This window comes from Lynx canadensis, chromosome C1 (genome assembly GCF_007474595.2).
Source record: "Lynx canadensis isolate LIC74 chromosome C1, mLynCan4.pri.v2, whole genome shotgun sequence".
NCBI lineage: Eukaryota > Metazoa > Chordata > Mammalia > Carnivora > Felidae > Lynx > Lynx canadensis.
This window is the reverse complement of record NC_044310.1, coordinates 79,520,287-79,546,081: the sequence shown is the minus strand read 5'-3', so window position 1 is coordinate 79,546,081 and position 25,795 is coordinate 79,520,287. Positions and strand designations below refer to the sequence as shown.

Below are 25,795 nucleotides of genomic sequence, written 5' to 3'. Positions count from 1 at the left end.
AATAATAACAACACATTCAGAACAAGCACTTATCCAGGGTTCGCTGTTTTCAGGCCTGGGAGTTAGCCACTTCACAGTCCTTACCCCGAGTCACCCTCACAATAACCCTGTGAGTTGTGGCAAGTACAGACGCAAGGGTTCAATCACTTGCTGCAGGGTCACCTTAACTGTTAGGAGTCCTTTATGCCTCCTGATAAAACATTTCTGCTTCTGGAGAGCCTGGATAACTCAGTTGGTTAAGCGTCTGCCCAGTTGCACAGGCAGGCCCTTGGGGTTGACCCACCCTCAGGTCATAATCTCGTAGTTTGTGAGTTCAAGCCCCATGTTGGGCTCTGTGCTGACAGCTCAGAGCCTGGAGCCAGCTTCTTTTTTTTTTTTTATAATTTTTTTAAATGTTTATTTATTTTTGAAGGATCGAGAGACAGAGAGTGAGTGGGGAAGGGGCAGAGAGAGAGGGAGACACAGAATCTGAATCTGTCAGAACAGAGCCTGATGCGGGGCTTGAACTCACGAACCGTGAGATCACGACCTGAGCTGAAGTGGTGGCTTAGCCCACCGAGCCACCCAAGCGCCCCCTGGAGCCAACTTCTGATTCTGTGTCTCCCTCTCTCTGCCCCTCCACTGCTCACGCTGTCTCTCTCTCTCAAAAATAAATAAACATTAAAAAAAAATTTGTTTTTAATTTCTGCTTCTAGTATGTTTTGAGTGAAGTCAGAGAGAATGTGACTGGGGCCGATCAGAGCATGAAATTACAAGTCCAGGCTATTGGCCATCTCCTCATTCCCACTTGAAGTTTTTCTTGCCTCACACAGCCCCACCTCTCCTTGCCCATGTCAACACCCTGAGCTGAGAGCCTTAGCTGAGATGGCAGAAATGCCAGGAAGGGTCCTCTACCCTGTGACAACACAGTGTGGACACAGCATGTATGTCCTCTGACCCTAGATTAGGTTTTTTTCAACCTTAACACTAATGACATTTTGGACCAGATGGTTCCTCAGTTTGTAGTGAGGAGGGAAGTTATCCTGTCTACTGTGGAATGTGACCAGCATCCCTGGCCTTTACCCAATAGCACCTCCCCAGACAAAAATGTCTCCAGACGTTGCCAAATATTTCCAGGGGCGACAAAATTGCCCCACTTTAGCTCCTCACCCCCATCTGGTTGAGAGTCACTGTTACAGACCAATTCCACCAGGCATCTGATGACCCCTCCCCTGCCCTGAGCTAACTTTTTCCACCTTCTGTGCCTTCTCACTAAGTTTTGCCAGGCTGCGTCAGCAGTAAATGCTGTGACTGTGTTGGTGACAGCCTACTGGCAGAAGCCCTGACCTCCAAGCTCCGAGGGAACCCAAGAACAGAGTCTTCTGCTGAGAGCCAATTAGAAATGTTTCCAATCAGTTCTACATGTTTTTCCTTTTTTGACTCCTTCCCCATTTGTCACCCTGTTCTTTCATTCATATGCAGGAAGAGGGATACGAATTCGTGATGTCCTAAAAGATGAAGAAACACTGACGCTATTTCTCATGAAAAATATTGGCCTGTCTGACTCAGTCGTCTACCTTCTGGTCAACTCCCAAGTTCGTCCTGAGCAGGTGGGTGGATGTCACTGGTCCCTGGAGTGGAAAGGTAAGCCCTGAGCCTGAGAAAAACAGGGGAGACCTTGCATTATTTTTCCTTCTTGCTTTCACATTCAGAATCCATGCTTTGTTTCAAATATTCAGAAAAATACCTGGGGGTCACTTGAGATAATGGGCCTTCCCATCATAGGATTCTGAAGCAGGCCAAATCCTGGAAACACTTCAAACAGCTCAGATTTTTATAGCTGGAAAGAACCTTAGAGATCACGTAGCTCAGACTCCTCTTATATTTGAGGAAACTGGGGTTTCTTCATCTATTCATCAAATACTTAGGGACATTTTAGGTACCAGACTACAGTGTGAACAATACAGGCAAGCCCCTGCCTCTGGGAGCTTACATTCCAGTGGGAACAACAAGTAATAATCAAATAAGCGCTTCCAGGTTAAGATAGGTGCCGGGAAGAAAACGTGACAGAGTTGGGAGTTAGGGAGGAGCTGGGAGGCATGGGGTGGGGGCCTACTGAAATGAGACAGTCAGGGAGAGCCTTTCTGCCGAGGTGGTATCTGAGTAGACCTGCCGAACAGAAGGCAGCCATGGAAATAACTGGAAGAGGAGAGTTCAGTGTGAAAACAGGCCACGCATGCGGTGTCTGAGTGTGCTGAGCTAACCTGCCCGGGTGGCAGACCTCTGATTTCCTGCATGTTTTCTTCTCGGTGCCAGGCGATCCGCATTGCACATTCTGACCTAATCCCCCCAGAATCTATTTCATGCACCTTCATAATCTCCTATAGGCATTCACAGTGTGTTCACCACTAACACAAGACTTTCTCATCTGTGAAAGTCTGGGCCTCACAGGCTCCTGCCCAGCCTCCTGGGCCTGTGGGTTCCTGGCGTGATGAACACAGTGAGAATGTAAGATAAGCAGTGGCCCCATAGTGCAGACGCCCCTCCTGCCTTTGCTGGCCAGGTCTGCACCTCCTCCAGACCCCAGGGAAGACTGAGACATAAACAGAGAATTTCAGAGCCGGTGTCAGTCCTGAGATAAAGTCTGAGCCCAGAGGAGGGAGGGGGATCCCACCCGCCTGGGCAGGGCTGGCTCTGTGGAAAGGGGTTTTCAAGCTGGTTCCCTGCACAGCAGTAAAGAAGCCCATACCTGCTTTTCTGGCTTCTCAAACCCTGAGGTTTTCCCTGAAACTACCTGAGGGGAACAGAGGGTCAGCCTTGAGGTGGTCCATCAGGGCCCTTGGGACTCAGTGCCCACAGCACCCAGGCCTTGGCCCTTGAAGTCAGGCCTGGTGGCCCTGCTCTGCTCTCCCTCCCACCCCCAACCTGAGGGGGTGGTGGCTGCAGCACTGATGGCTCATTCTCCCCTTTGCTTTCTCTTAGCTCATAAAACTTAAGTCCTGGAAATGCCTGTGATGACTTCCAGTTGGTAATAAAAGGGAGATGGAGATAAGGGCAGGAATTTAGGGGAATTTCTTTCCAGTTCCTCACTGGTGTGACATTTGGATCACTAGTTGCTGTGCTGCTGGCATCAGAGCTGAGCCTCTCACGTGGGGAGAAGGGGCCAGAGTCACTGGCTATTATTTAGGCTGCTTGTTCTGATTAGCTGGTCCTTCCCTGATCAGCAAACGTGAGAGCTTGAGTCGGGAACCCCAAACTCCTGCTGCTTGCAGATGCCAATGCTGTTGTCCCATCTCTCTCTGGGCCAATCCTGTTGTCCCAGCTCTCTCTGGGCCCCCCCATGCCCTCCCTGCTTCTCAGCCTGGTTGCAGGCTACACCTGCCTCCTGATCTCTAACTCAGTCTCCATCCAGCTGTGCAACTCCTTCCCAGCACCGTGCACCAGAGCCTTCCCCTACGGCAGCAGTGTTCTCTCTCTGTGCTGTCCAATATGGTAGCCACTAGCCGGATGCGGCTGGTAGCACTCAAGACAGGGCTAGTGCAGCTGAGGAACTGAATTTTAAATGTGATTTAATGTAGATTACTTTAAACTCATTATTATTATTTTCTCAATGTTTATTTTTGGGAGAGTGAGAGAGAGGGACAGAGTGAAAGCAGGGGGAGGGGCAGAGAGAGAGGGAGACATAGAATCCGAAGCAGGTTCCAGGCTCTGAACTGTCAGCACAGAGCCCGATGCGGGATTCGAACTCATGAACCATGAGATCCTGACCTGAGCCGAAAATCAGAGGCTTAACTGACTGAGCCACCAGGTGCCCCGTGATTACTTTAAATTAAAAAAAACCGTGTGTGGCTTACAGCTCTCTGATCCGTCATTCTCAGCAAACATGGGATTTTGTTCTTCACCATCAGGACTGGATGCCCCTCCTCGTCCTCTCTGCCTGGCATCCGAGCAGGTCTCCCTCCATCTAGGAAATTGTTAGACGATGAGAGTGGAATAGTTGTCTGGCTTGTCCCTCACCCCGCTCCCACACCCAGCTCTGTAAACTCCTGGACTTGCTTCAAGGTCCAGCTCAAGTGTTGCCTCCCCAATGAAATCATTCATAATCCCTCCTTTCTTTGTCTTGCCCCCTCCCTCTTCCCTACTCAACAAGGAGCAAAGAGGTAGTGATAAAGCACAAGCTCTCGGTTCAAATCTCAGCATGGCGGCTCAGTTAACTATGTGACCTCAGGCAAGTTAAATAACCACTCTGTGCCTCTGTGTCCTCATTTGTAAAATGGAGAAAGTAAAAGTGCCTACCATATTTGACTGTTATGGGGGTCAAAAAATTAATATATGTAAAGCACTTAGAACAGTGCCTGGCACACAGTAAACGCTCAGTAAACCCTGGCTATTCTTAACACTTCCCTCTTCTGTGCTCTGGTTTCACTGCATTCACTTTAGCACTTACCTGCTCTTTAAATGCCTGCATTTCCAGCTAACCGATAAACTCCTTGGAGAGCAGAAAACTCACCTTATTTTCTGTATCCCCAGTAACTGTTTTAGTCCCTGCAGAAAGGGACTCAGTGAAAGGGCATTAAATGGATGAGTCACTGAATGAAAGAATGAGCTGGAACCTCTGTGGTATCCCAGCTTTCCCACTAGCCTGCTGTGTAATTTTCTCAAGTCACCTAACCCCTCCTCCATCGCTTTTTTCCCCTAGAATATTAGAGGTTTGGACAAAGAGAGCTCATTGATTCCCTCCACCTCAGAATGTTTTAGATGCTGGGATTAGGGTTGGGGGTGGGATTTTGCCTGGGGATAAGAAGCAGAGTGTGGGCAAAACAGAAAGGCTCTGTTGGAACATGCACCCAGTTACAGTCCCCTGAGTTTGATGGAGTCCACATCAACCCAATGTCAGCCATGACCGGTGCCTCATTTAGCGGGTGATGGGGTGGGGTGGAGGGATGTAAGTAGTAGAGCCTAAACCTGCCCTGCTCTCCTGCCCTGAGAACTGTGTAATCTGAAGGTCTGAGGAGACCACAGAGACCAGGGAAGCTCAGGAACCTGCTCAGGTTCACAATACCTAGGTGTCAGGAGTCCAAGACTCCAGGAGGCCAGTTAGTATCCTAGGTGGCCAAGGCTCCCTGGGCAGGGTTGAGGTCTCCTTGGTCTCTGAGGCCATCATGGGGACTGTGATTCAGGGTCCAAGAGTCACTGCCCATGAGCTCCACAGGAAGCTGTGGACTCTCCAGCAGTTAGGGTCACCAGATCAAACACAGGATGTCCAAGTTAGTTTGAATTTCAGATAAACAAATGATTTTTTTAGCATAAGTATGTCCCATTTGGACTCTATTTGGAACATACTCATACTAAAAGGTGCTCATGGTTTATCTGAAATCTAAATTTAACTGGGCATCCAGTATTTTTATTTGCTAAATCTATTGAGAAAGGAGAGAGGGGGTTGGTCTCTTGCCATCACTCCGAATGCATCCTAGCCACTCCCACTCCTCAGTTTCAGGGGAGTAGGTCCTGATGGTACCTTAGCATCATGCTAAGAACAGATCTCTCACATTTTAAGTGGCTCTCCGATAAAATGAGGCTTGGGAGCATATAGTTTCCTGTGGCTGCTGTAACAAACCACCACGAACTTAGTGGCTTAAGACAACACAAATTTATTATGTTCTTGTTCTACAGGTCAGAAGTCTGAAAGTCAAGGTGTTGGCATGGCTTCATTTCTTACTGGGGAATCTAGAGGGAAATCCATTTCCAGTTTCCAACATTCCTTGGCTGGTGGCCTCCCCAGCAGTGGCTAGTCAAGTCTTTCTCATATCACATTATTTTGACATTGTGTCTTCTACCTCCTTCTTCCACTAGGTTTAAAACAAAAACAAAAACAAAACAAAACAAAACAAAGCAAAAAACCCTTGTGATTCCATTGGGTCCACCCAGATAATCCAAAATAATCTCCTGGTCTTAAAGTCAGCTAATCAGCAAGCCTTAATTCCACCTGCAATTCTAATTCCCCTTGCCCTACAACACAATGTATATACAGGTTCTGTCTGTTAGGACATGGACACCATTGGGGTGGCTAGTATTTTCCTACAGGGAAGTTTCCAATTTTGCTTCTCTTGCCTGCAGTTTGCTCATGGAGTCCCAGACCTGACACTGAAGGACATTGCCTGCAGCGAGGCCCTCCTGGAGCGCTTCTTAATCTTTAGCCAGCGCCGTGGGGCACAGACAGTGCGTGATGCCATGTGCTCCCTCTCCCAGGGCACCCTCCAGTGGGTGGAAGACACTCTGTATGCCAACGTGGACTTCTTCAAGCTCTTCCGTGTGGTAAGGGAGGCATTTAGCGGCTTACCTCGTGGAAGGTAATTCCTGGGTGCAGTGGAGCCTGTCGCAGGTCATCAGGGACTCACAGATTGACAGTCAGGAGGGCTTGAGCCTGGCGTTCACAGTTCTTAAGGAAACTCCAGGCTCCAAAGACCTAAGGAATCTTGACTGATAATATATCTAGAGCAGTTGTCCAGGCACCCAGGAGTCACTGTTGGGTTCACCATTAGTTTTGCGGTTATGAGAGAACCATGGGGGATGGGTGGGTGGGGGAAGAGTTACAGAGAGGGAGGGAGGCAAACCATAAGAGACTCCTAGATACTGAGAACAAGCTGGGGGTTGATGGGGGGTGGGGGAGAGGGGAAAGTCGGTGATGGGCATTGAGGAGGGCACCTGTTGGGATGAGCGCTGGGTGTTGTATGGAAACCAATCTGACAATAAATTATATTTAATAAAAAAATTAAAAAAATAAAAAAAGTTATGTGGTTATGTAGTTACGTGGCTAGGTTCACCCTTAGTTATGGGGCAGGTCTGAGTCTACTCCAAATGTGGGACAAATCCTCTCTACCACCTCTAGCGGTGGTGGAAAGGAGAAGGCCTGGTTTGACTCCCTGCCCTACCATTTCATAAGATAGCTGACCTTTACTGGCCCCATTACTCATGTATAAAACAAATATAATACTGTATAGAATGTTAAGAAGGGAGACATGGAAAAATAAATGTAAAGCATTTAATAAATTTCAACAAATGAGAGCTTCACACTCTGGGTCTGCTCTTGACCACAAAGGTTGCCTTTTCTGGGTAGAAAAGAGTAACAGCAAACTTCATAGTCTCAAAAATTTGGAAAGCCCTCAATTAGCTCAAACCTGTGTTCTAGAACTGCATCCCAGACACACTTCTTGGGACTTGATAATACCTCCTCTTTTGCTAGGAGGATGAGAGGGAATTATAAAAAGGAGGTGAAGAGCAGCAGTTCTCACACTTCAGAGTGTATGAAAATCATCAGGGCAGCTGGCAAAAGATGCAAGTTCCAAATTGCCATCCCCAGAGACTGATGCAGGAGATCTGGGCTGGGCCCAGAACCTGCCCTGTTACCTTAAGGGATTCCAGTGGACATCATTGTAGGCCATGCTTTAAGAAACACTCAAAATTAGAATCCTTCAGAGAAGATGACATATATAATAATATAATAACTATATACAGTTATACATATAATTATATATAGTTATATATATATAACTTAATATAACTTAATAATTATATATAGTTATATATAATAACTATATATATAGCTCATATATATAAATGTTTCTAGGATCCAATTGTGTTTTTTCTTGTGCCTGCATTTAAAAAAATTTTTTTTCAATTTTTGCTTATTTTTGAGAGACAGAGAGAGACAGAGCATGAGCAGGGGAGGGGCAGAGAGAGAGGGAGACACAGAATCTGAAGCAAGCTCCAGGCTCTGAGCCATCAGCACAGAGCCTGATGTGGGACTCGAACTCATGAACGGTGAGATCATGATCTGAGCCAAAGTCAGACACTTAACGGACTGAGCCACCCAGGTGCCCCTCTTGTGCCTGCATTTTAATTTCTGAAACTGTGTTGTAGGAATACGTCAATCATGAGAACTTTGTTGAGGAATTTGTGTTTTGCCTTTTTATGGTTGCTCTCTCAAGTCTGAGAAAATCCACTCTCAGCTTGTCTTAAAAAGCAAGCTGAAAGCTTTTAAAAATAAAACAAAATAAAACAAGACCCCTCCATTTCTGGCAGAGTTTATACTTCATTCCTTTCGAAGTGTGACTCTCCCTTAGAATATTACTCTACAATGTTCCCAGCTCATCTCATCGGGTGGGTCTCCAGAGTGGTAAGAGGGGTCGGTACTTATGGCCATCACCACTGAGAGCCCAGGACCCCAGAAAGCTCTCTTGGCTCCCCATGCTGCAGGGAGAATTAAAGGCATGTGGTTCAAACTTCTCTGTCCAAAATTCCAAAGGAAGTCAATTTTAGACTCATTCCTTGGTTTGCTTTTAGAATCAGAAGAGGGAGTAAGGTGATAAAGATCCCTTATTCTGGACAGCTGAACACCAGCACAGCTAGGGACTAGTACCTGTGTTTGCAGAGGTGTTAAAGGGCCCTGGGCACCCAGGATCGTGCAATCCTCTGGTCACTAGAAAAAAGACAGGGTTATGCATCTCTTTTTGAAATACCTTGGCTTCTGGAATAGGCAAATGTACCTTTAGGGCATGACCACCAATACTGGGAAAACAGCTTGTAGCAGGATAAAGGGGGACCTAGGCAAAACTTTCCATTAGGGACTGGAACCAAACTCAGGTCATTGGCTTCAGAACGACCAGAAAGTCTTTCCTTCTGTAAGTGCTAGCGTTCAGAAACCAGAGGAGAACTCTGGCTGGTCATCCTCACTGACCTGAGACCTGTCCTGCATGGTTGCTCACAACCTCTGTACATGTGTTCATGCACTCAAAGCTGACCGGGTGCCTTCAAGGGGCTAGGCACTGTGCTGAGGCCAAGTCTCCAGCCGTGAGCCTTGAGCCATGAGCCCTCCCACCCTCACTGAGCTCTCAGCCTGAGATAAGCAAAAAGGTGTTAGAAAAACCAACACTGACAACATTTGGTCACTGTAGCAGTGGTTCCCAGCCTGGCTGCACATTGAACCACCTGGGGAACTTTTAAAAATTACCAATGCCTGGCTCCCACTCCCAGTGGGCCTTAGTGTTTTTAAAAGCTTCCCAGATCATTTCAATATCCAGCTGGGTTGAGAATCACTGACCTAGAACATAGGAGTTTGATTCCCAGGTTGAGAATCACTGACCTAGAACATAGGAGTTTGATTTACAGTCTCAGTTTCTGTAGATGAAGCATAATAATAGTATCCCAAATGCCACTAAGGCTTCAAAGCGCTTTCATTTGATCACCCATAAGACCAGGGTGCTGTGGACCCCATCCTCCCTGCCATTCTTTTAACAAAGACAGCTCATAGCCCCAGAGACCCCCTGGAGGAAAAAAAAAACTCAGCAGGAAGTGGGTCCCCAAGACGACCCCCTACCAGCATTCTTCTTGCTCCTGCTCCTCTCTGTGGGGAAAGACGAGACCAAGACAGGAAGCATGGAGTGCAAGCAAAGAAGACAAACACCCTGTCTGGTGCCCTTGAAATGTGCTTCTTCATTTGGAAAATGGATAGAGTGGCTAAACGTTAAAAAATAATAACTAATAAGGAAACCCAAAAGAGATTGCAGGCATGAACACCAGAGTTTTGCTTTTACTGCTCCTGTACCTATCCTCTCAGTGTTTTCAGAAAAACAACCCTGAGGCAGCAGAGAAAGGCTCAAGGAAGACCCTCAGACCCTCTGAGACGGCCATCAGGGAAGCAGGGGCTGCTCCGAGGCCAAGGGTGGGGGCCCCTCCGGGACTAGGCTGTTGTTGCAGCTGGTTTGCGGGCAGCCACGCTTAGCTGCAGCACGGGGGAATGCTGCACCTTCTGTTCTCCTGGGCTGTTTCTCATACGCGTGTCCGCCAGTGTGCAAATAAGGTTTTATTAAATGCCAAGTTAGTGCTCATTAACAAAGAGAGAGGGGCACTGTCAGCAAGCCAGTGTGACAATCCCCGCCCCCGTGGTGTAAGGTGCAGGGGCGTGCGTTGGTGGGTGGGCGTGCAACCTCCAGACCCGGAGGTTCAGCTGAGGGAATCCGGGAGGAGGGTTTGGCCGTTAGCACCAACTGGGGCCAGCTGTGTTTTCCCTCGGCCCCTTGGAGATCAGAAGCCAGTGTTGTCATCCTCAAATAATCCCAACACGGTATCCGCGGCCTGACTCCCACCCCGCCCGTCCCTATACGTACAGTCACGCACACCAAGCGCACGTGCCTGCCGGGGCGTGCGCACAGGCAGGCACGCGCACGCGCGCCGCACGCCCAGGGACCTGGGTGGACTGTCAAAGGTGGCGGGATTTTTCTCTGAGGAGATTTAGGCCCTCCTGGTTTCAGCTGGGCGGAGATAGCTTGAAAGAGCTTGCCTTCACCTGCGGTCTTCTCGGGCTTGATGCCCCTAGCTGGAAAACCAGCAGCTCAGGCCTGGGCCCACGGTATCTGTATCAAGTAGCGTGCGCGCCAACGCTACCTGAAACGTTGCACACCTCGTAAAAATGGTATGTCAGTTTCGGGTGAGGGGTTGGGACGTTTCCCATCAGATTTGGCCCAAGGCTTGCATGCCCCTCCTCCTCCTTCTCCTCCCTCTAAGGTCCTTCCTGTTTTCTCTCCGACTCTGCTGCACAGCTTTGAAATCTTGCTGAGAAGCAAATCTGTCCCTTCTGCTCTGAATGTTTATTTGTGGAAGTTCGGCAGGGGAACGGAGGCTGTGCCAAGACCTGCCACACTGCTGGGAAATCTGAATTTCCCTCCCTTCCCCCTTCTCAATGGATGTTGATGGAGGAAATTTGGCCTCACGGGCATTTTGGCCCCCGGTTTTCCCCTTTGCAATCGCTTTCAGTGTGGCACAGTTCAGTTTTCCTTACTTGCCCTCAGCCACTATTCTGTCACAGTTTTTACTTTTCTGACTTCATTTCACCTATATCTCTTTCACTGTGGGGTGGCTGAACACTGATTGGAACGCGGAAGGACCCGGTCTTGGGGGGCTGACCGTATGCGCCTTTCAATGTCCTGCTTTGTTCTCGGCTCTGCTCCCTAACTTGCTGAATCGTGGGGAATAAATGTGGGTGGACTGCCCCATGTGAGGTGGCCATGGTTTCTGTTCTCTGGGATCTTTCATTGCAGTTTGTTAAATTCAACTTAGCGCATTTCAATTTTCAGATAATGGTGCTGTGTCACAATTCTCTGGAAAAGCCCCAGTCTCCAGGAATTTATAATGAGGTTCCGTTAATGACTTAACCTCATGATTTCCTCTCCCTCCCGATTCTGAATCTTTGGACTGACAACTTTCTCCCACTTCTGTGTGAGTTTTGGGAGGGAGGGAGGGAAAGGAGTGATATCCAGTGCCAGCAGCATGGGCGAGGGGCAGCAGCTGTTGGATGAAAATAAAATGATGTCAGAAATTAGGGTTTTTGCTTTTTTGAAAATTATAAAGCTCACAGCAAGTATATTTGGTTTATAGCATTAGTATTTGTTCTGCCTGCATCTGTAAAACCATGTATCTATTACAATCAAAATCTCCACTGGGTGAATGGATTTCGGTAAAGAAATAAAGAGGAAATAGGAAAGAGAAACATTAATGTACATTAAATGTGCATCTGGCCAACGGGCTTGATTGTTACTGGTCTACTTAGATTTCTTGTGGGCCCCAGGCATACAGGAGGCCAGAGTGTGTTTTCATGATACATGAGATGTTATTTTCATCAATTTAAAAGGAAAGAAATACTGAGAGGTCAAAATGAAAATCAGACACAAGAGGACCCCTGCGAAAGTTGCTCTTCTTTTTTTTTTTTTAAATTTTTTTTTTCAACGTTTATTTATTTTTGGGACAGAGAGAGACAGAGCATGAATGGGGGAGGGGCAGAGAGAGAGGGAGACACAGAATCAGAAACAGGCTCCAGGCTCTGAGCCATCAGCCCAGAGCCTGACGCGGGGCTCGAACTCCCGGACCGCGAGATCGTGACCTGGCTGAAGTCGGACGCTTAACCAACTGCGCCACCCAGGCGCCCCAAGTTGCTCTTCTGATAACAGGTCCTGGGTCCTGGCCTTTGCTTAGCAGATACAGATTGAGCACCAATGTATTAGGGATCAGGTTCTCTCCAGGGTAAACTGGTTTTGAGAAGGATTTTGGCCTCTGATAGTTCTTAACCTTTTTATGAATTAGGACTACCTTTGAGAATCTGATAACAGCTCTAAACCTTTTCCCTAAAGAAATAGAAGTTCACGTAGACACACAAGGTAGGAGTTCATGGAGTCTGTGAAGCCAGGCCCTAGGTTCAGAACTTTTGCGTTAAAATTTCTTTCTTACCTATTGTTAGTATATGTCCTTCCCTCAAGTGTCTCATAGTCACAGATTCTTCCTTAACTCTCCTTATGAAGTAATCAGCTTCTCCCCTGAGCATGGGACGCAGTAGTGAGAGGACCAGAGGCTGGGCAGCCTGCTGGAGCACACACAGATCAGGACACTGGGTCTTGGCTCTGGGTTGGCCCCTAACTTGCTGTCATTTAAGTGACAGTTTGCTTACTTGCTACACTTGCTCCCCATTTGTAGAATCAAGATAATAAGACCTATGCTAGTTGTCTAATGTGATAGTGAAATTCACATTAGAGAAGAGATGGAAAAGCACTTTGAAACAAAGCATTTTTGCTCTTACCAAAGCAAGAATGCAGCCACTTTGCAGAGGCCCCGTTGCTCCCTTGTCATTGCTATAGTCCCAGAAATGTTCTGCTCAAACACTTAGGTAGGACATTCTCCTTTCTCAGACCCCTCAGACTAGCAAGAGTCTGTCTCACGCATTGACCTTTCAACTGCCCTTAGATTCCAAACTCAGTTTTGCTTTCATCAGCCACAAATATCGGGACTGAAGTCACAGCAGAGGAAAAAAGGCCTAGTTTCTTTGGAGCCAAGCAAAGTCCCATCACTTATCTGTTCACATACTCCAGAGCCCACCCTCTCATTCAGATGCTCTGTCCCTTCCAGTCTTGGGAGACAGCATGTCTCTGTGACCTCTCCTGGTAGAGACAGTTTGGCATTTCCCCCAACCCTGAGTGATTTAGTCTGAATTCTCCACTCATGACGCATTTCCTGGTACTCAGGGTGTCCCCTCCTGGTTGCCCCCTCACCACTGAAGCCTGCTTCCTCTCTTTTCATCTGATGCTTAACAACTGTCAGGTTGCAACAAACATACTTCAAATCCACATTCTCCCAGTTGCCCAGCAACAACTTCCCTCCTGGATAAATCTGGATTTCCTGTAGCAGCAGCCCAGGACTGAACACAGCAAGCCTGTACTGTCTATCCACAGCTTCGTCCGCTTTTCACCTCTGTCTGGGTGCTTTCAAAACAGCAGTTCATCCTTCACTCCAGAACCTTCCACCAGCTCCCAAAGGCCATGTCATCCCTGTAAATACACTTTTAACCTGAGGCTACCTATTTACCCTTGTGTTAGATAGATCCTCAGCTTAGAAATAATACTGTTTTCCAGATGGTCTTTTTTGAATCGGAGAAAGTAAAACAAACAAAAATCTCAACTCACAAAAACATTCTTTTGTGTGTTGGCAGAGTGGTATCTGTTTGATTAATCTATTGGGTCTAAAGCATCAGCAAATATTGCTCAAACAAGGTTTTTTTTTTTTTTTAGTAGCTAATCTGCTTTATTCTTCCTTAGCAAAAAATAATATGTAGTCCCAAAGGACAGACATATTTCTTATCCCTTGAGAACCCAAACAGAAACCTAGTATAGAGTCTTTTTGGCTGCCAGCTAGGTCCTTCTATCCATTTCTTGAATACAGATCAAGGCCCAGGGATCCCCTCCCCCCACTCCCAGACCAACCACACATGATGGAAAATGATAGGGACATACCCTTTCCATAGCCCTGTTTATATATCCAGTCTTTCTAAGGAGGCCTAATCAGACCTTGAACTTGGGTTGACAGTGTTGAGCCCGGTTGTGACATGGAAGGGTTACTTGTTATTTGGGAAATTAAGAGAATGTGTTGGCATAGGCAGCAGTGGGGTGCGTGTGTGATTGAGGGACAGAGAGGGAGGATACTTGCCATTTTGGTCTCTGACCTTTCTTCCAGAAATGTTTTTACATTTCCATTCAAATAAACTTATAGTCTCTTCCGGTTCTTTTGGCAGGAACAATCCATGTGAATTTGAATAGATAATGGGGGAGGAAACCAAAGGAAGAGGAGATCCCTGGGAAAGTTATTTTATAATTTATGGCAACATCAGTCAGACAGTTGGTGACTAGATATGCATGGAGAGTTCTCTAGAGGGGACAGGCACTGTTCTGAGATGTAAATGGTAAAAGATGTGAATACGAGACCCCCATCATTTACCATCTCCACTGGAAAGAGCTAGGACAAGAATTGCAGATATGGTATAAGCACATTACTGGAACTTAGTAAATATATGAATAATGAATATTACTATTAGCAAGATCGAAAAAGAGAATATTAACTAGATATAAAAATGCATCTCAAGCTGTTGTTCCTCCTGTCTCCTCTCCCCCAAATTCCTGGTCTTGTTCTTATCTGGCTGTGTCTCTAGTCACTCTCTCTTCACATTCCTCCCTCCACCTGGAATTCCTGGCCCTCCCTTTCCATCCACAAACACTGTCCTCACCCTCAGGATCATCACCTTGTCTTCTTTCGAACAGTAACCTTTCCCGTCCCCAGGTGGAACTGACCACTCCTTTCCTGTAAGTCACCATTATATCTGTAGAGACGTACCTCATGGAACCTAAAACCTCAATATACTCTGTCTTTTCCCCACTAGATTATAGTTAATTTACTCATTAATTACTATAAAATATTTATTGAGCATCTGTTGTGCACCATGCCCTGAAGATACAAAATTAAAGCCTATCTTTATGCTTACTATGCTTTATGTTTACAGTATAGTGGAGAAACAGACACATTACAGATAATAGTAAACCAATATAAAAATGATAAATGAATGCCCTGAGAATTCTACTAGCAGCTAGGAGGAGCACCTAATTCATGGGGAAGGAAGGCTGAAAGAGCATGGTAGTGAGGGAAGGAAGACTTTCTGGAGAAGTCAAGGTGGTTTCAGATGAGTTGACAGTGGCCACTAGGAGTGGTGGTGAGAATGGGGTGGAATGGGATGGATTGGCCATTTTATTTATTAGGCTCTGAAGTGATAGGTGTAGCTTTGCAGAGGCCTACAAGAATGTTTGAGACTTGAAAATAAAAAAAATTATGGCTCTGAAATACAAAGAAAAAGCTTTAAAACTGAAATTAATAAGCATTGCATTGAATGTTTAAGGAAGATAATATTATTCAAGTTTAGTTAAATTTAGTATTCATAAAATTTAAAATTCAAAAGCTTGTTTGTAGTCCAACTTTACAAACATTCCTAAGTATTTGCAATGATTGCTAAGAAATCATATTGGATCATTCATTAAGTGAGCTACCCAAAGCTAAATAATTTCAAAAGCAAAATTAAGGGCCTTCAAAAGTGTATATGTAGAAATCTATCTATATTGATATGTAGACATGACAGAGACACAGGTGCTTTTCACCTGTGTGTTGGTTGAATTTGACGCGGGATGGAGTTTTAAGAGCAGACTATGCCTAGAACCTATGGAGGTAAAAGACAGGGGATGGAGAAAAGATGTCCACTTATGTAAAACACAGCCTCCAATCATCCTCAGCCCACAGTCAAATGAGGAAAATAGACAACAAACTCACAAAGAAGGGGAAGTAATTAAAAACAGTTGGAGCTGGTGACTTACTGATGTCCAATCTCTTCGGACACATGAATGTGACAGTTCTTTATTTTCCACGCTCTGGGTTCCTAGCCCCTTTTGGGTTCCTTCTCATGACCTGGTTGCTTTATTTCTCTGCATTTAGGACTCTAGTCCTTGACTCCAGCTTCCTCCCATACCAGTTTTTCATATGTCCCTTGGCTACCCTCTTTGCAATCTGAGGGCTTACCCTGCCCCACACTCAGACTGAGTACCAGTTCCTAGGTCTCTAGGCTGAGGATTTTGACAATGGAATGGGAATGGGTATGGATCAGTGATGACTTTTAGGCTTTTAGCTAAAAGGGCAGGGCAGAAGTTGGTGCCACCAGCTGAAGAAGTGTGCACAGGAGCAGAAGCTGGTCTGGGGATGGTGATGTGATTAGTTTAGGATGAGTTGGATCTGGGCAAAGGTCCAGCAGATGGTTGGGGGTAGAGGTTGGGAGTAGAAGTCATCAACAAAAAGGTAGCAGATTAAATGATGAGGGGAATGAAACTATCCAGAGAGAGTATGCAAAGTGAGAGGAGTGAGGCCACAGAGGCCCTCAGGAACCTCAGCACTGAAGAGAAGGTGGAGGCAGAAGAGCTCATGGGAAAAATCAGAGAAAAATCAGAGCAAACCAGAGAAGAGCAGTGTCACAGACATTGAGGAATGAAAAGGACATGATTAAAAGTGTTGAGAGAAGCAGAGAGGTCTGAAAACACAAGAATCAAAAGTATCTATTAGACGTAAAAACTAGGAAGAAACTGGGGATTTAGCTAGAATGTTATTGCATCTTGGTTGGATGGTGAAGATGGAAGACAGGAGTATTGGTGATGAATTGACGTCACTGAACATGGACTACTTTTCCAAGAAAGTTAGGAATAGAGAGTGGAGGAAGGCAGTTAGACTGTAGCTACCAGGGAATAAAGCATCAGAGGAAGTTCTCTCATATGTGAGGATCTTGAGCACATATATGTGAGAATAGTGAAAGGAAAGCTGAAGATACATCAGTGAGATTCTTGAAGGTAAACTTAATTAAAGGGAGAACTTTGTTTTGATCATTGCAATACCCGCCCCCCCCCCCAGCACCTGGCACATAGCAGACAGTCTATTCCCATTTGTCAAATGTGTAGTTATGTCACTTAGAAACTGTAACAGAATGCTGAAAAAAACAGTGGGTTTCATATTCTTTCCAAAGCAGGGTCCTGCAGTAGGTCATTCAGGAGTGATGTGGAGGCTCCACAAATTTTCCCAAGAACACAGGCTCCTCTTCCATCTGCCACTCATCCCTAGCATGTGCTTGTCATCTGGTGATCTTGAGATGTCTGCTCTACCTCTCTCAGCACATCAGTGTTCCAGGCAGTGTTCCAGTGTTCATCCTTCAAATGGCGTTCCCCAGAAGCCCCACTTCATGACTTTTCCTGATACCATATTGGTCCAGTTTTGTCACATGATCACCCCATATACAAGGGAGGCTGGGCAATGTAGTTTTTTTAAGCTAGGCATTATCACCATTAGCAAAATCAGATAGACCTACATATTAGGAAATGTAGAAAGAAGTCCAGCTCTATGGAAGAGAAGCAAGAGAGAAGGCTAGAGGGGGAGCCATGTACCAGTTCATGAGAGGCCATGTGTGTATAGCACTGATATTGACTCTTTCTCCTGGAGTCAGTAGGGAGCTATATAAGATCTTTGAGCAGGAGAGGTGACATGGTTGGATTGGCCTGTTAAGTAAGTCAGGTTACAGTTTGGGGAATGCATTGGAAGGAAGGAATCTAGAAGTTAGGGTCCATCAGGAAGGCTATTCTGATGAAGTGTTCTGGGATAGAGGCATGGAGAGCATGGGCAAAGGCAGTCCTAGTGAGGAAGAGAAAAAGGATAGGAGGGAGTATTTATTCATTTATTCAGCTATTTACTTATTTTTGCTTGTAAATAGCCTCTATTTTTAAAACTTTCTATTACAGAAATAAGTATAAAAGTTGACTAATATAATGAACTCCCATTTATCTGTCACACAGCTTCAGCTATTTTCAACATTTGGCTGTTATTATAATCTGTTCCTCACTTTTTTTTCCCCGATATCTTTTTCTTTTTATTCTGAGAGAGAGAGAGAGAGAGAGAGAGAGAGAAAGAAGGCGCAGAAGGGGCAGAGAGAGAGAGAGAGAAAATCCCAAGCAGGTTCCACACCGACAGCACAGAGCCCCATGCAGGGCTTGAACCCATGAACCATGAGATGATGACCTGAGCCGAAATCAAGAGTTGGACACTCAACCACCTGAACCACCCAGGAGCCCCTCCCTGAAATCTTTTAAAGCAAATCACAGGCAACATATCATTTCACCCTTAGATACTTCCCTATGTATCTCTAACAGATGAAAACTTACTTGTTTTAACAAAACCACAATTCTGTGATCATACCCAACAAAACAATAATTCCTTAATATTATACCCAATCATGTTCACTTTCCCTCTGATTGTTGCAGTTGGTTTATTAGGTTCAGAATCAAAATAAGGTGCACACATGACATTTTATTGCTGTATCTCTTAGAGATCTCCTTTCATCTCTAATAGATCTTATTGGATGTACTTAGGAGGTGAATCAACAGGAGTTGGTGATAACTTGCCACTGGCATACATTTTTACCTGCTGGTTTCCTCCCTGCCTACTGTTCTCAGCCCCACCCTCCCATGGAATGAAAACAGGAATTAAAGTGCTTTGCCCAGCGTATGCTGAAACTATTTTCAAGGAGTTTGAAAAGAAGTCCTGGCAAGACCAATAGCTAGGCTCAGTGTGAAGGTTAAGGAGAGAAGATGCTTCTCAGTGGTGTAGTTTCAGTGGTGGCTTTGCTGCTACTTCCTCTGGTAAATTGTTCTCCTGTCTGCTTTGTAGCTCTCAGAACAAAACCTTTCATTTTCCAACTAGAAAATGAGCTAGAAATGCTGATGTTCCATGAGTGTGCCTATATTTATTCTCCAGTATCCAGGTCAGAGAGAATGCGAGGGCCCCTGCACCTACAGCAGGGAGAAGGGAGGGCAGGACCACTGCTTGAAATGGGAGGCTAGACTGCTCACACCCTAATTCCACCTGCTTCTCAGCTATGCCGTGGCTGGATCAGCCCACCCATCATTTAGGAGAACCACCTTGGCACATAAAAAGCTGAGGTTTGTGGCTTGTGGTCCACAGATATTTGAGTCAGATATTACACACTGATTTTGTTAAAAATGCAAAGCCCCTGCAGACGTACTCAAGATGCACTTTGAAGACCACCATCTTAAAACTTAGAATTCATTCCTAAAAGACACAGGATCAGTGGTTCAATCAGTTCTGAAACTATAAAGAATGAAGCCATTCACTCAGGACTAGAACTTGGTTTCAGGAAAATGAATTTTTCAAATTGGGCTCAGGTTTGGAGCCAGCAAACTTGTGGGCTTCCACATTCCCCATATAGACGGAAAGCGGTGAATAGTTTTGTGTTGTCACATGGGCCTGGGATCACCAGAACACTGCTGTCAACTAGATAATCTACAAGGAAACTTTTCAAAGCTACAGCAGCAGCTTTAAAAGCAGGATGACATAACTAGCCAAATCTTCCATATAAGAAAATAGTGTTGAACAGAGGAAGAGTCACAGCCTACTTGAAAGGCCACAAAGGGAGCAGAGACGTGAACAGTGCAGAGGCCTGAGAGTATCTGCAGAGCCCAAGGTGCACAGATGGGCACCTCTGCGCACAGTCTTCCCTTACAGTCCAGCAGCTGTGCTGTTTTCCTTCCTCCAGGAGGCCTGTTTGATGTTGCTAAACCAGCAATCAGAATCGCTTTGGCATATTTAATGTCACGGTGAAACTATTTGTGATTGGCTAGCTCAGCGGCATCACTCGGAATTGATTTTTCTGAATTAGATAAAACAAGTTTGCTTTTGAAAGTAATTTAGCAGAAGAGGTCCTGTGATGAAAAAAAGGGAGGAAATGTTTTTCAAGCATACAGGAGATCGGATAGCACCCATGTGTATACGTATAACCTATACATATATATGTATATACACATACTATAAACTTTTTATATATTTTTTCCTATCAATCATAGCTTCCCACACTCCTGGACAGCAGTTCTCCAGGTATCAATCTGAGATCCTGGGGAAGAATATTATCTGTTATGTCATCAAGAATTCAAGAGGTAAGTAGCCTGATGATACTAATGATAATTTTATTATATCTTTCCACCATTTTACCACACTTACTATATCAAACAACTTAATTTTACCTTAGATCTGTTCAAGGAGAAGTACTGTTTGAACTTTCCATCTAGTAACTTCAAAGCACCTGTTCATATCCTAATTATCTGTGCTCCTAGGTTGGAGGCAAAAAGAAGGAAACCATGGTTCTGATTTCACACCTAGGAAGAAATGGCACCTTGTCTTGTGTGGCAGATTATCAGTGGATTTGCATTGAATCTAATTCCTTCCAGTATTGATGTGGTTCATCCTCTTATGCTTTTACAATTCACCTAAAATCTATACTGCTAATAGCAACAACATATACTTACAGAGTGCTTACAGGCACTATTTTAAAGTGTCTTAAATATATTGACTCGTTCCATCATAAAATAATTGACATTTTTGTGTTTTGTGAAAGAAGTGCATGTTTTAATTAACATCTGTTTGCCCAAGCCTTTTCCATATAGGAATTGATTCTCCACTCAATAGATGAAAACTACTGGGGGCATAATAATAAAGAGACAAGTATGATCACTACCCTGTGAAACATGCAATCTAATGGGGAAGAGCAACGTAAAATAAACAGTTACCTTCAAGTGTGATTATGAAAGGGAGGCAAAAGCTGAAGTATGATTTTCGCCAAACATTTCTGCCCTCCAGTATTTCTCAGCTGACTTGGGCTTAGCCAACCTGGAAAATTGCATTGCAGAATCTGTCTGCATAAAACTAAGTTCATCCTGAGCAGGGTGTGAGTGCTGCTATGAGGGAAAGTTAGAGAAAGGTCCATTGTACTGATGGCCACCTGTTCTAGTGGGAGTCTCTGACATTCTTTTCTTCATAAGCATTTAAAAAATTCTTCGCAGTATAATAGGGTAGAAAATGGTAGAGAATGTGAAAAAAGTTCCCAAAACATATCAACACTCCTCATTCCGTGTGGGAGTCCCAGAAGTCTTCTTGCCTGTCTAGATAGCAAGTGTAAGCATTTCTGAACTGGGTTGCAGCAGATGGCTCAGTTTATATTAACTGATACTAGACCATTTGACCCCAGAACAGCCCCTTCATCTCCAAGTGCTTTGATTAAATGAGCAACATAATAATGATAATAACCTCTTTCAAGACTTATCATAAGACTTACTGTTGTCGAAGCAATTTGAGATTCCAACTTTATTATTGAAGCCTAGACTGTGATTATAGGCATGACTCACAGTGTGGATTCTACACAACACTCAACAGTTTCAGAGGGCAAGTGTTGGCATGTGGACAAAGACAGGGATGGCAGGTAAACATCACTTACTAAAGTAGGGGGAACTGTTTTAAGTCTCCTGTGATTTGAATCCTAATGTTTTCTTTCTTTTTTTTTTTAATTCCCAAGTGCCTTTGGAAATTAGTAGTAAGTGTGTTTGGGGAATAAAAGCAGCATTGTTTTTATTTTGTATTTTCCCCTAAACCAAAGCCAGGTGGCATATGGAACCTGAGACTCTGACAACTCTGGCAACCCTCAACTTAGTTCTTAGCATTACAGATCTACCTTCAGAGGATGAGTCCAGCAAGGACCACAGGTACCCACAAGGAGAGGAGAAGACCACCAGCCTGTTCTTAGTCTGGTGCAGAATTTACAACGTGTTTTTCCAAGAATGGAGACTTTGTTCTATATTTGCTTGCATCTTAAGTCACACACACACACACACACACACACACACACACACACACACACACAGAAACTACAAACTACACATTTCAGGGAAATAGAAGAATTCACCTTTGATAAAATTAAGCTAATAAGAAGGTAATTTTCCAAATATAAGAAACTAAATTCTAAACTACTTAGCCAAAGAAATTTGCTGTGATCTTGCTTTTTTAGGATGGAACCATTCCTTTATCATTTTATTTCCATTTTTTTCCAGTATCCCCATCTTGAGGGGTAACAGAATCCAAGAACTGGCTTGTAAAGAAATATTCTCTACATTTATCCAAGGACATATTACCAAGGAATTCAGATAAAGGGTACTGGAAAAAAGAAGGATAGGAAAATACATTGGAATTCACTCTGATTTTCTTTGAGCCTCATCCTAGTTTCCTTTTAGGCCCTGAGTAGATGGAAGACGGTTTTTATTTCACAGCTAGATTAATAATTGCTGAGAATATGTATGTTTTCTTTTCAATATGAAAGTTAAACGCATATGTGGAGGTCTCCCCAAACTTTGCAGCTCTGGCATCACAGTGATGATGATTCTAACTGCCTTAAAATAACCTGAAGCATTTGCCTTGCCTTAGTTCGTTCATCAACCGAGTGTTCAAGACTTGCTGTGGGTGACCAGGCCTCTCATGCAGGCTGGGGGTCCAGAGACCTTCACACAGCTGATGAGCATCCTGTCTGACCTCTTGTGTGGCTACCCAGAGGGAGGAGGCTCTCGAGTGTTCTCCTTCAACTGGTATGAAGACAATAACTATAAGGCCTTCCTAGGGATTGACTCCACAAGGAAAGATCCTGTCTATTCTTATGACAAAAGAACAAGTAAGTTTTCTGAGTCATGTGTATGTAAAATGGCATCTGATGTTGGTTAAGCTGATGGTTTAACACTTCCAGGGAACCCCAGTCCTGGGGTTAAGTTGGTTTTGTTAAGGGGCCCCAGGCAAAGAATCTTCTTCCAGAAAGTCCATTTCCCCTTGGAGGAAAGGGGCAATGCTCATAAAAACATTTTGGATATGAGCCAGGGAAAGAACTGAGACCCACTTGGAAGGGGAACAGAGGGGACATTTTCCACTGATCTGACTGAACTAGGGTTAAGTTCTGAAGAAGGGAAGAAAGATAAATGAGGAGGCAACCCAGAGTTACAAGCAAAGCTCAGGTCAGAAGGGCCCTGGCAAATAAACACGGCTGCAGGATGTTTTTACAAACACAGCGCAGTGAAATTCTGTGTGTGCAGTACTGAGTTACGTTTCAAATGGCAGGTCCCTGGCAAGCCATCTTTCCCGTCTTTTATTATTTTGGGAGGGGGAGGCTTCTGTGGGGTACGGGAGGGTGGAGTGGGGAAGAAATACAACCGGGTGACCTTTTAGTTAAAAATTGAAAAGAGGCAGCAAGGCACGCACCAGAAGTAGCTGTGCCCTAAGATAGCCCACACGACAAATTAAGCAGCTATGTGGAGGGAAATTATTGAGACTAGAGCTGAGATTCCAAGGGGAGGCTTTGTTTGGCTTCTTGTCCCTTGCATGTGAGAATGGCATCTGTTCCTTGCTATAATCCCAGGCAGGCTTCTCAGCCTCCTTCTAAAGCAGAATAAACCACAGGGCAAACCCCATCCTTTGTTTCTCTGATGAGGCCCTTATTGAGATGCACTGTGGCATTTTGTTACTTACTAATGATGAGCTTGTTATTGGTGGGGTACAGCCTATTAATTTAGGTTATTTGTCAAATCCTCCAGCATAGAGTTGAATGAGACATGTGATTTGAACACACTAATGACTATGTTTAGCTCTGAGCAACTGGAGTTTCTTTAAAATCTGTCCCTTCTCTCCTGGCAGCGACCTTTTGTAATGCATTGATCCAGAGCCTGGAGTCAAACCCTCTCACCAAAATAGCCTGGAGGGCAGCAAAACCTTTGCTGATGGGAAAAATCCTCTTTACTCCAGATTCTCCTGCAGCTCGCAGAATACTGCAGAATGTAAGGTCCCAGCTGGTCTTGCCTTTTCTACCTTGGACCTCCCAGAAGAATGAGAGAGTGAGGAAGAGCATGTGTGCCTGTGCACATGCACACAGGCAAATGCACACAGGCACTCAAGTACTCATATCCCTCTGGTAGCAAGCCTTATGTTTGTTTTTTGCTTAGTGGAGTCTTGGGTTCCTCCCCCATCCACAGTCATCATTGGAATGCTTTGTGCCAGAGTCACTGGCTGGGCCCTCCCTTCTCTACAAAACCTACAATGAGGTTTTCTTCCCCAGAGCCTGAATTTTATCTAATGGAAGGGATCACTGTTCTCTGAACCCTGGCTACCCAGGAACAAAGGGAAGAAGGGAGGAAGAGCATTTCCTCAGAGGGAGTCCAAATCTAGCTTTAATGAGGTTCTGAGACAATAGCATCATCAATATTACATGTATCTCTGAGGTATTAAGAAACAGATTCTGTCATTGTGGAGGCTGGGAAGTAGCATATTTTTCTGGGAAATATCAGTAGACTGAGAAAATAAAGATGCTTCCTTGAAATCCTTTCTCAAACACTGAGGGTTTGTGACAGGAGCGGGGAAAGTAGAATAAAAAGTTCTCTCTCACTTTTTTCCTCTCTGTTCTTGTCTCTGGTTTTAGGCCAACTCAACTTTTGAGGAGCTGGAGCGCCTTAGGAAGTTGGTCAAAGCTTGGGAAGAAGTAGGCCCCCAGATCTGGTACTTCTTTGACAAGAGCACACAGATGACCATGATCAGAGTACGTGTGGCAGGGGGAGGGGAGGAGAAGGGCCAAGAAAGTTCCATATATTTCCTTTTCTCAGTAAGGGTTGATCTACTGGAGTTGGATCGAAATATAACAAGCATGGGCCAAAGGCACTAGTTCTGGAGTCACTGACTTTGGGTGGGAAATGTTTCTTAAAATCTGAGGAAAATGGTGCAAACTGCCACAGTATCAGTGGCTTCCTGAAGTTTCTTGCTTTTATAGATTCACTTGAGGGCCTCAGATTCAAAGGATCATCTCCCCAAGGGGCCAGCTCTGTAACTGCAAAGGTGGTTGTGTATGTCTGTCTGCTGTCGTTACCAACTTTGCAAAGCCAGGAGACCAGAGTCTTCTATAGCAGGGATAATTAAAAGAGAACAACAGCAACAACAACAACAAAAAAAACAACAACAACAAAAAGAAAGCTTCCAATATACCATTTTCCCTGTCATTCTTCCCAACCCCCAACATACACATTTTTCTTCTATACAGACCTGTGTATTTAAGGGAAATTGGATATAGATAGGTATGCCTTATCGTGGAATGAAACCCACTAGCTTTTTAGAGAGGTTTAAAGTCTATCCCTATTCGTTAAAAATTGGAAATGGCCTGAAACAAGGCCAGAGATCCTATGGAATCTTTAAGTAATATAATAATAATGTAATAACATTGCTTCCTCCCAAGGACACCCTGCAGAACCCAACAGTGAAAGACTTCTTGAATAGTCAGCTTGATGAGGAAGGTATTACTGTAGAAACTGTGCTGAACTTCCTGTATAAGGGTCCTCAAGAGAATCAGGCTGATGACGTGGCCAACTTTGACTGGAGGGTTGTATTTAACATCACTGATCGCACCCTACGCCTGGCTAGTAGATATCTGGAGGTAAGGCATCTCATTTTCCCCATTGATGAACCAGGAATTCTCACAGTTCCCAGAGACGGATCCTGTTCTCTAATAGCTTATGCACACTTGAAACAGTTCCCTTTTTACATCTCCTACCTCCTGATGGCTCCCTGACTCCACCCTGGCTGCTCCTCCTCCCTTGTAGCCTATACCGTAGTTGTGCTTGTCCTCAGCCCTCTCTTGTTTGCCATAGCTTCGGTCATCATTGGCCTCAAGTTCTGAGGTCCCACTGCTTTGTAGAAACTCTCACCCCCAGGTTCTGCAGGCACATCAGACTCAATATATCCCAAAACAGATTTTCCTCCCGTAAAATCTGTCCTCCTCTAGCATTTCCTACCCTGATCCCTGTCCTCAGCGTTATTCCTTTTTTTTTCTTACAATAGGAATGATTTTCATTTTTTTCCTTCTATAATTAATTAGTTTATTTTTTAAAATTTACATCCAAGGTAGTTAACATATAGCGTAATAATGATTTCAGGAGTAGAATTTAGTGACTCATCACTTACATGTAACACCCAGTGCTTCTCCCAACAAGTGCCTTCCTTTATGCCCCTC

At 44.8% G+C, this 25,795-nt stretch overlaps 1 protein-coding gene across 1 annotated transcript in view; it reads left to right on the top strand.

Annotated features, from left to right (window-relative positions):
- Nucleotides 1-25,795, top strand: part of ABCA4 (ATP binding cassette subfamily A member 4) — a 128,166-nt gene that overhangs the window by 16,071 nt on the left and 86,300 nt on the right. The window contains exons 7-13 of the mRNA XM_032594091.1: nucleotides 1,462-1,589; nucleotides 6,097-6,294; nucleotides 19,785-19,874; nucleotides 22,189-22,429; nucleotides 23,440-23,579; nucleotides 24,218-24,334; nucleotides 25,022-25,219. Of these exons, the coding sequence (XP_032449982.1) occupies nucleotides 1,462-1,589; nucleotides 6,097-6,294; nucleotides 19,785-19,874; nucleotides 22,189-22,429; nucleotides 23,440-23,579; nucleotides 24,218-24,334; nucleotides 25,022-25,219 (1,112 nt within the window). The remainder of the gene's footprint in view (nucleotides 1-1,461; nucleotides 1,590-6,096; nucleotides 6,295-19,784; nucleotides 19,875-22,188; nucleotides 22,430-23,439; nucleotides 23,580-24,217; nucleotides 24,335-25,021; nucleotides 25,220-25,795) is intronic.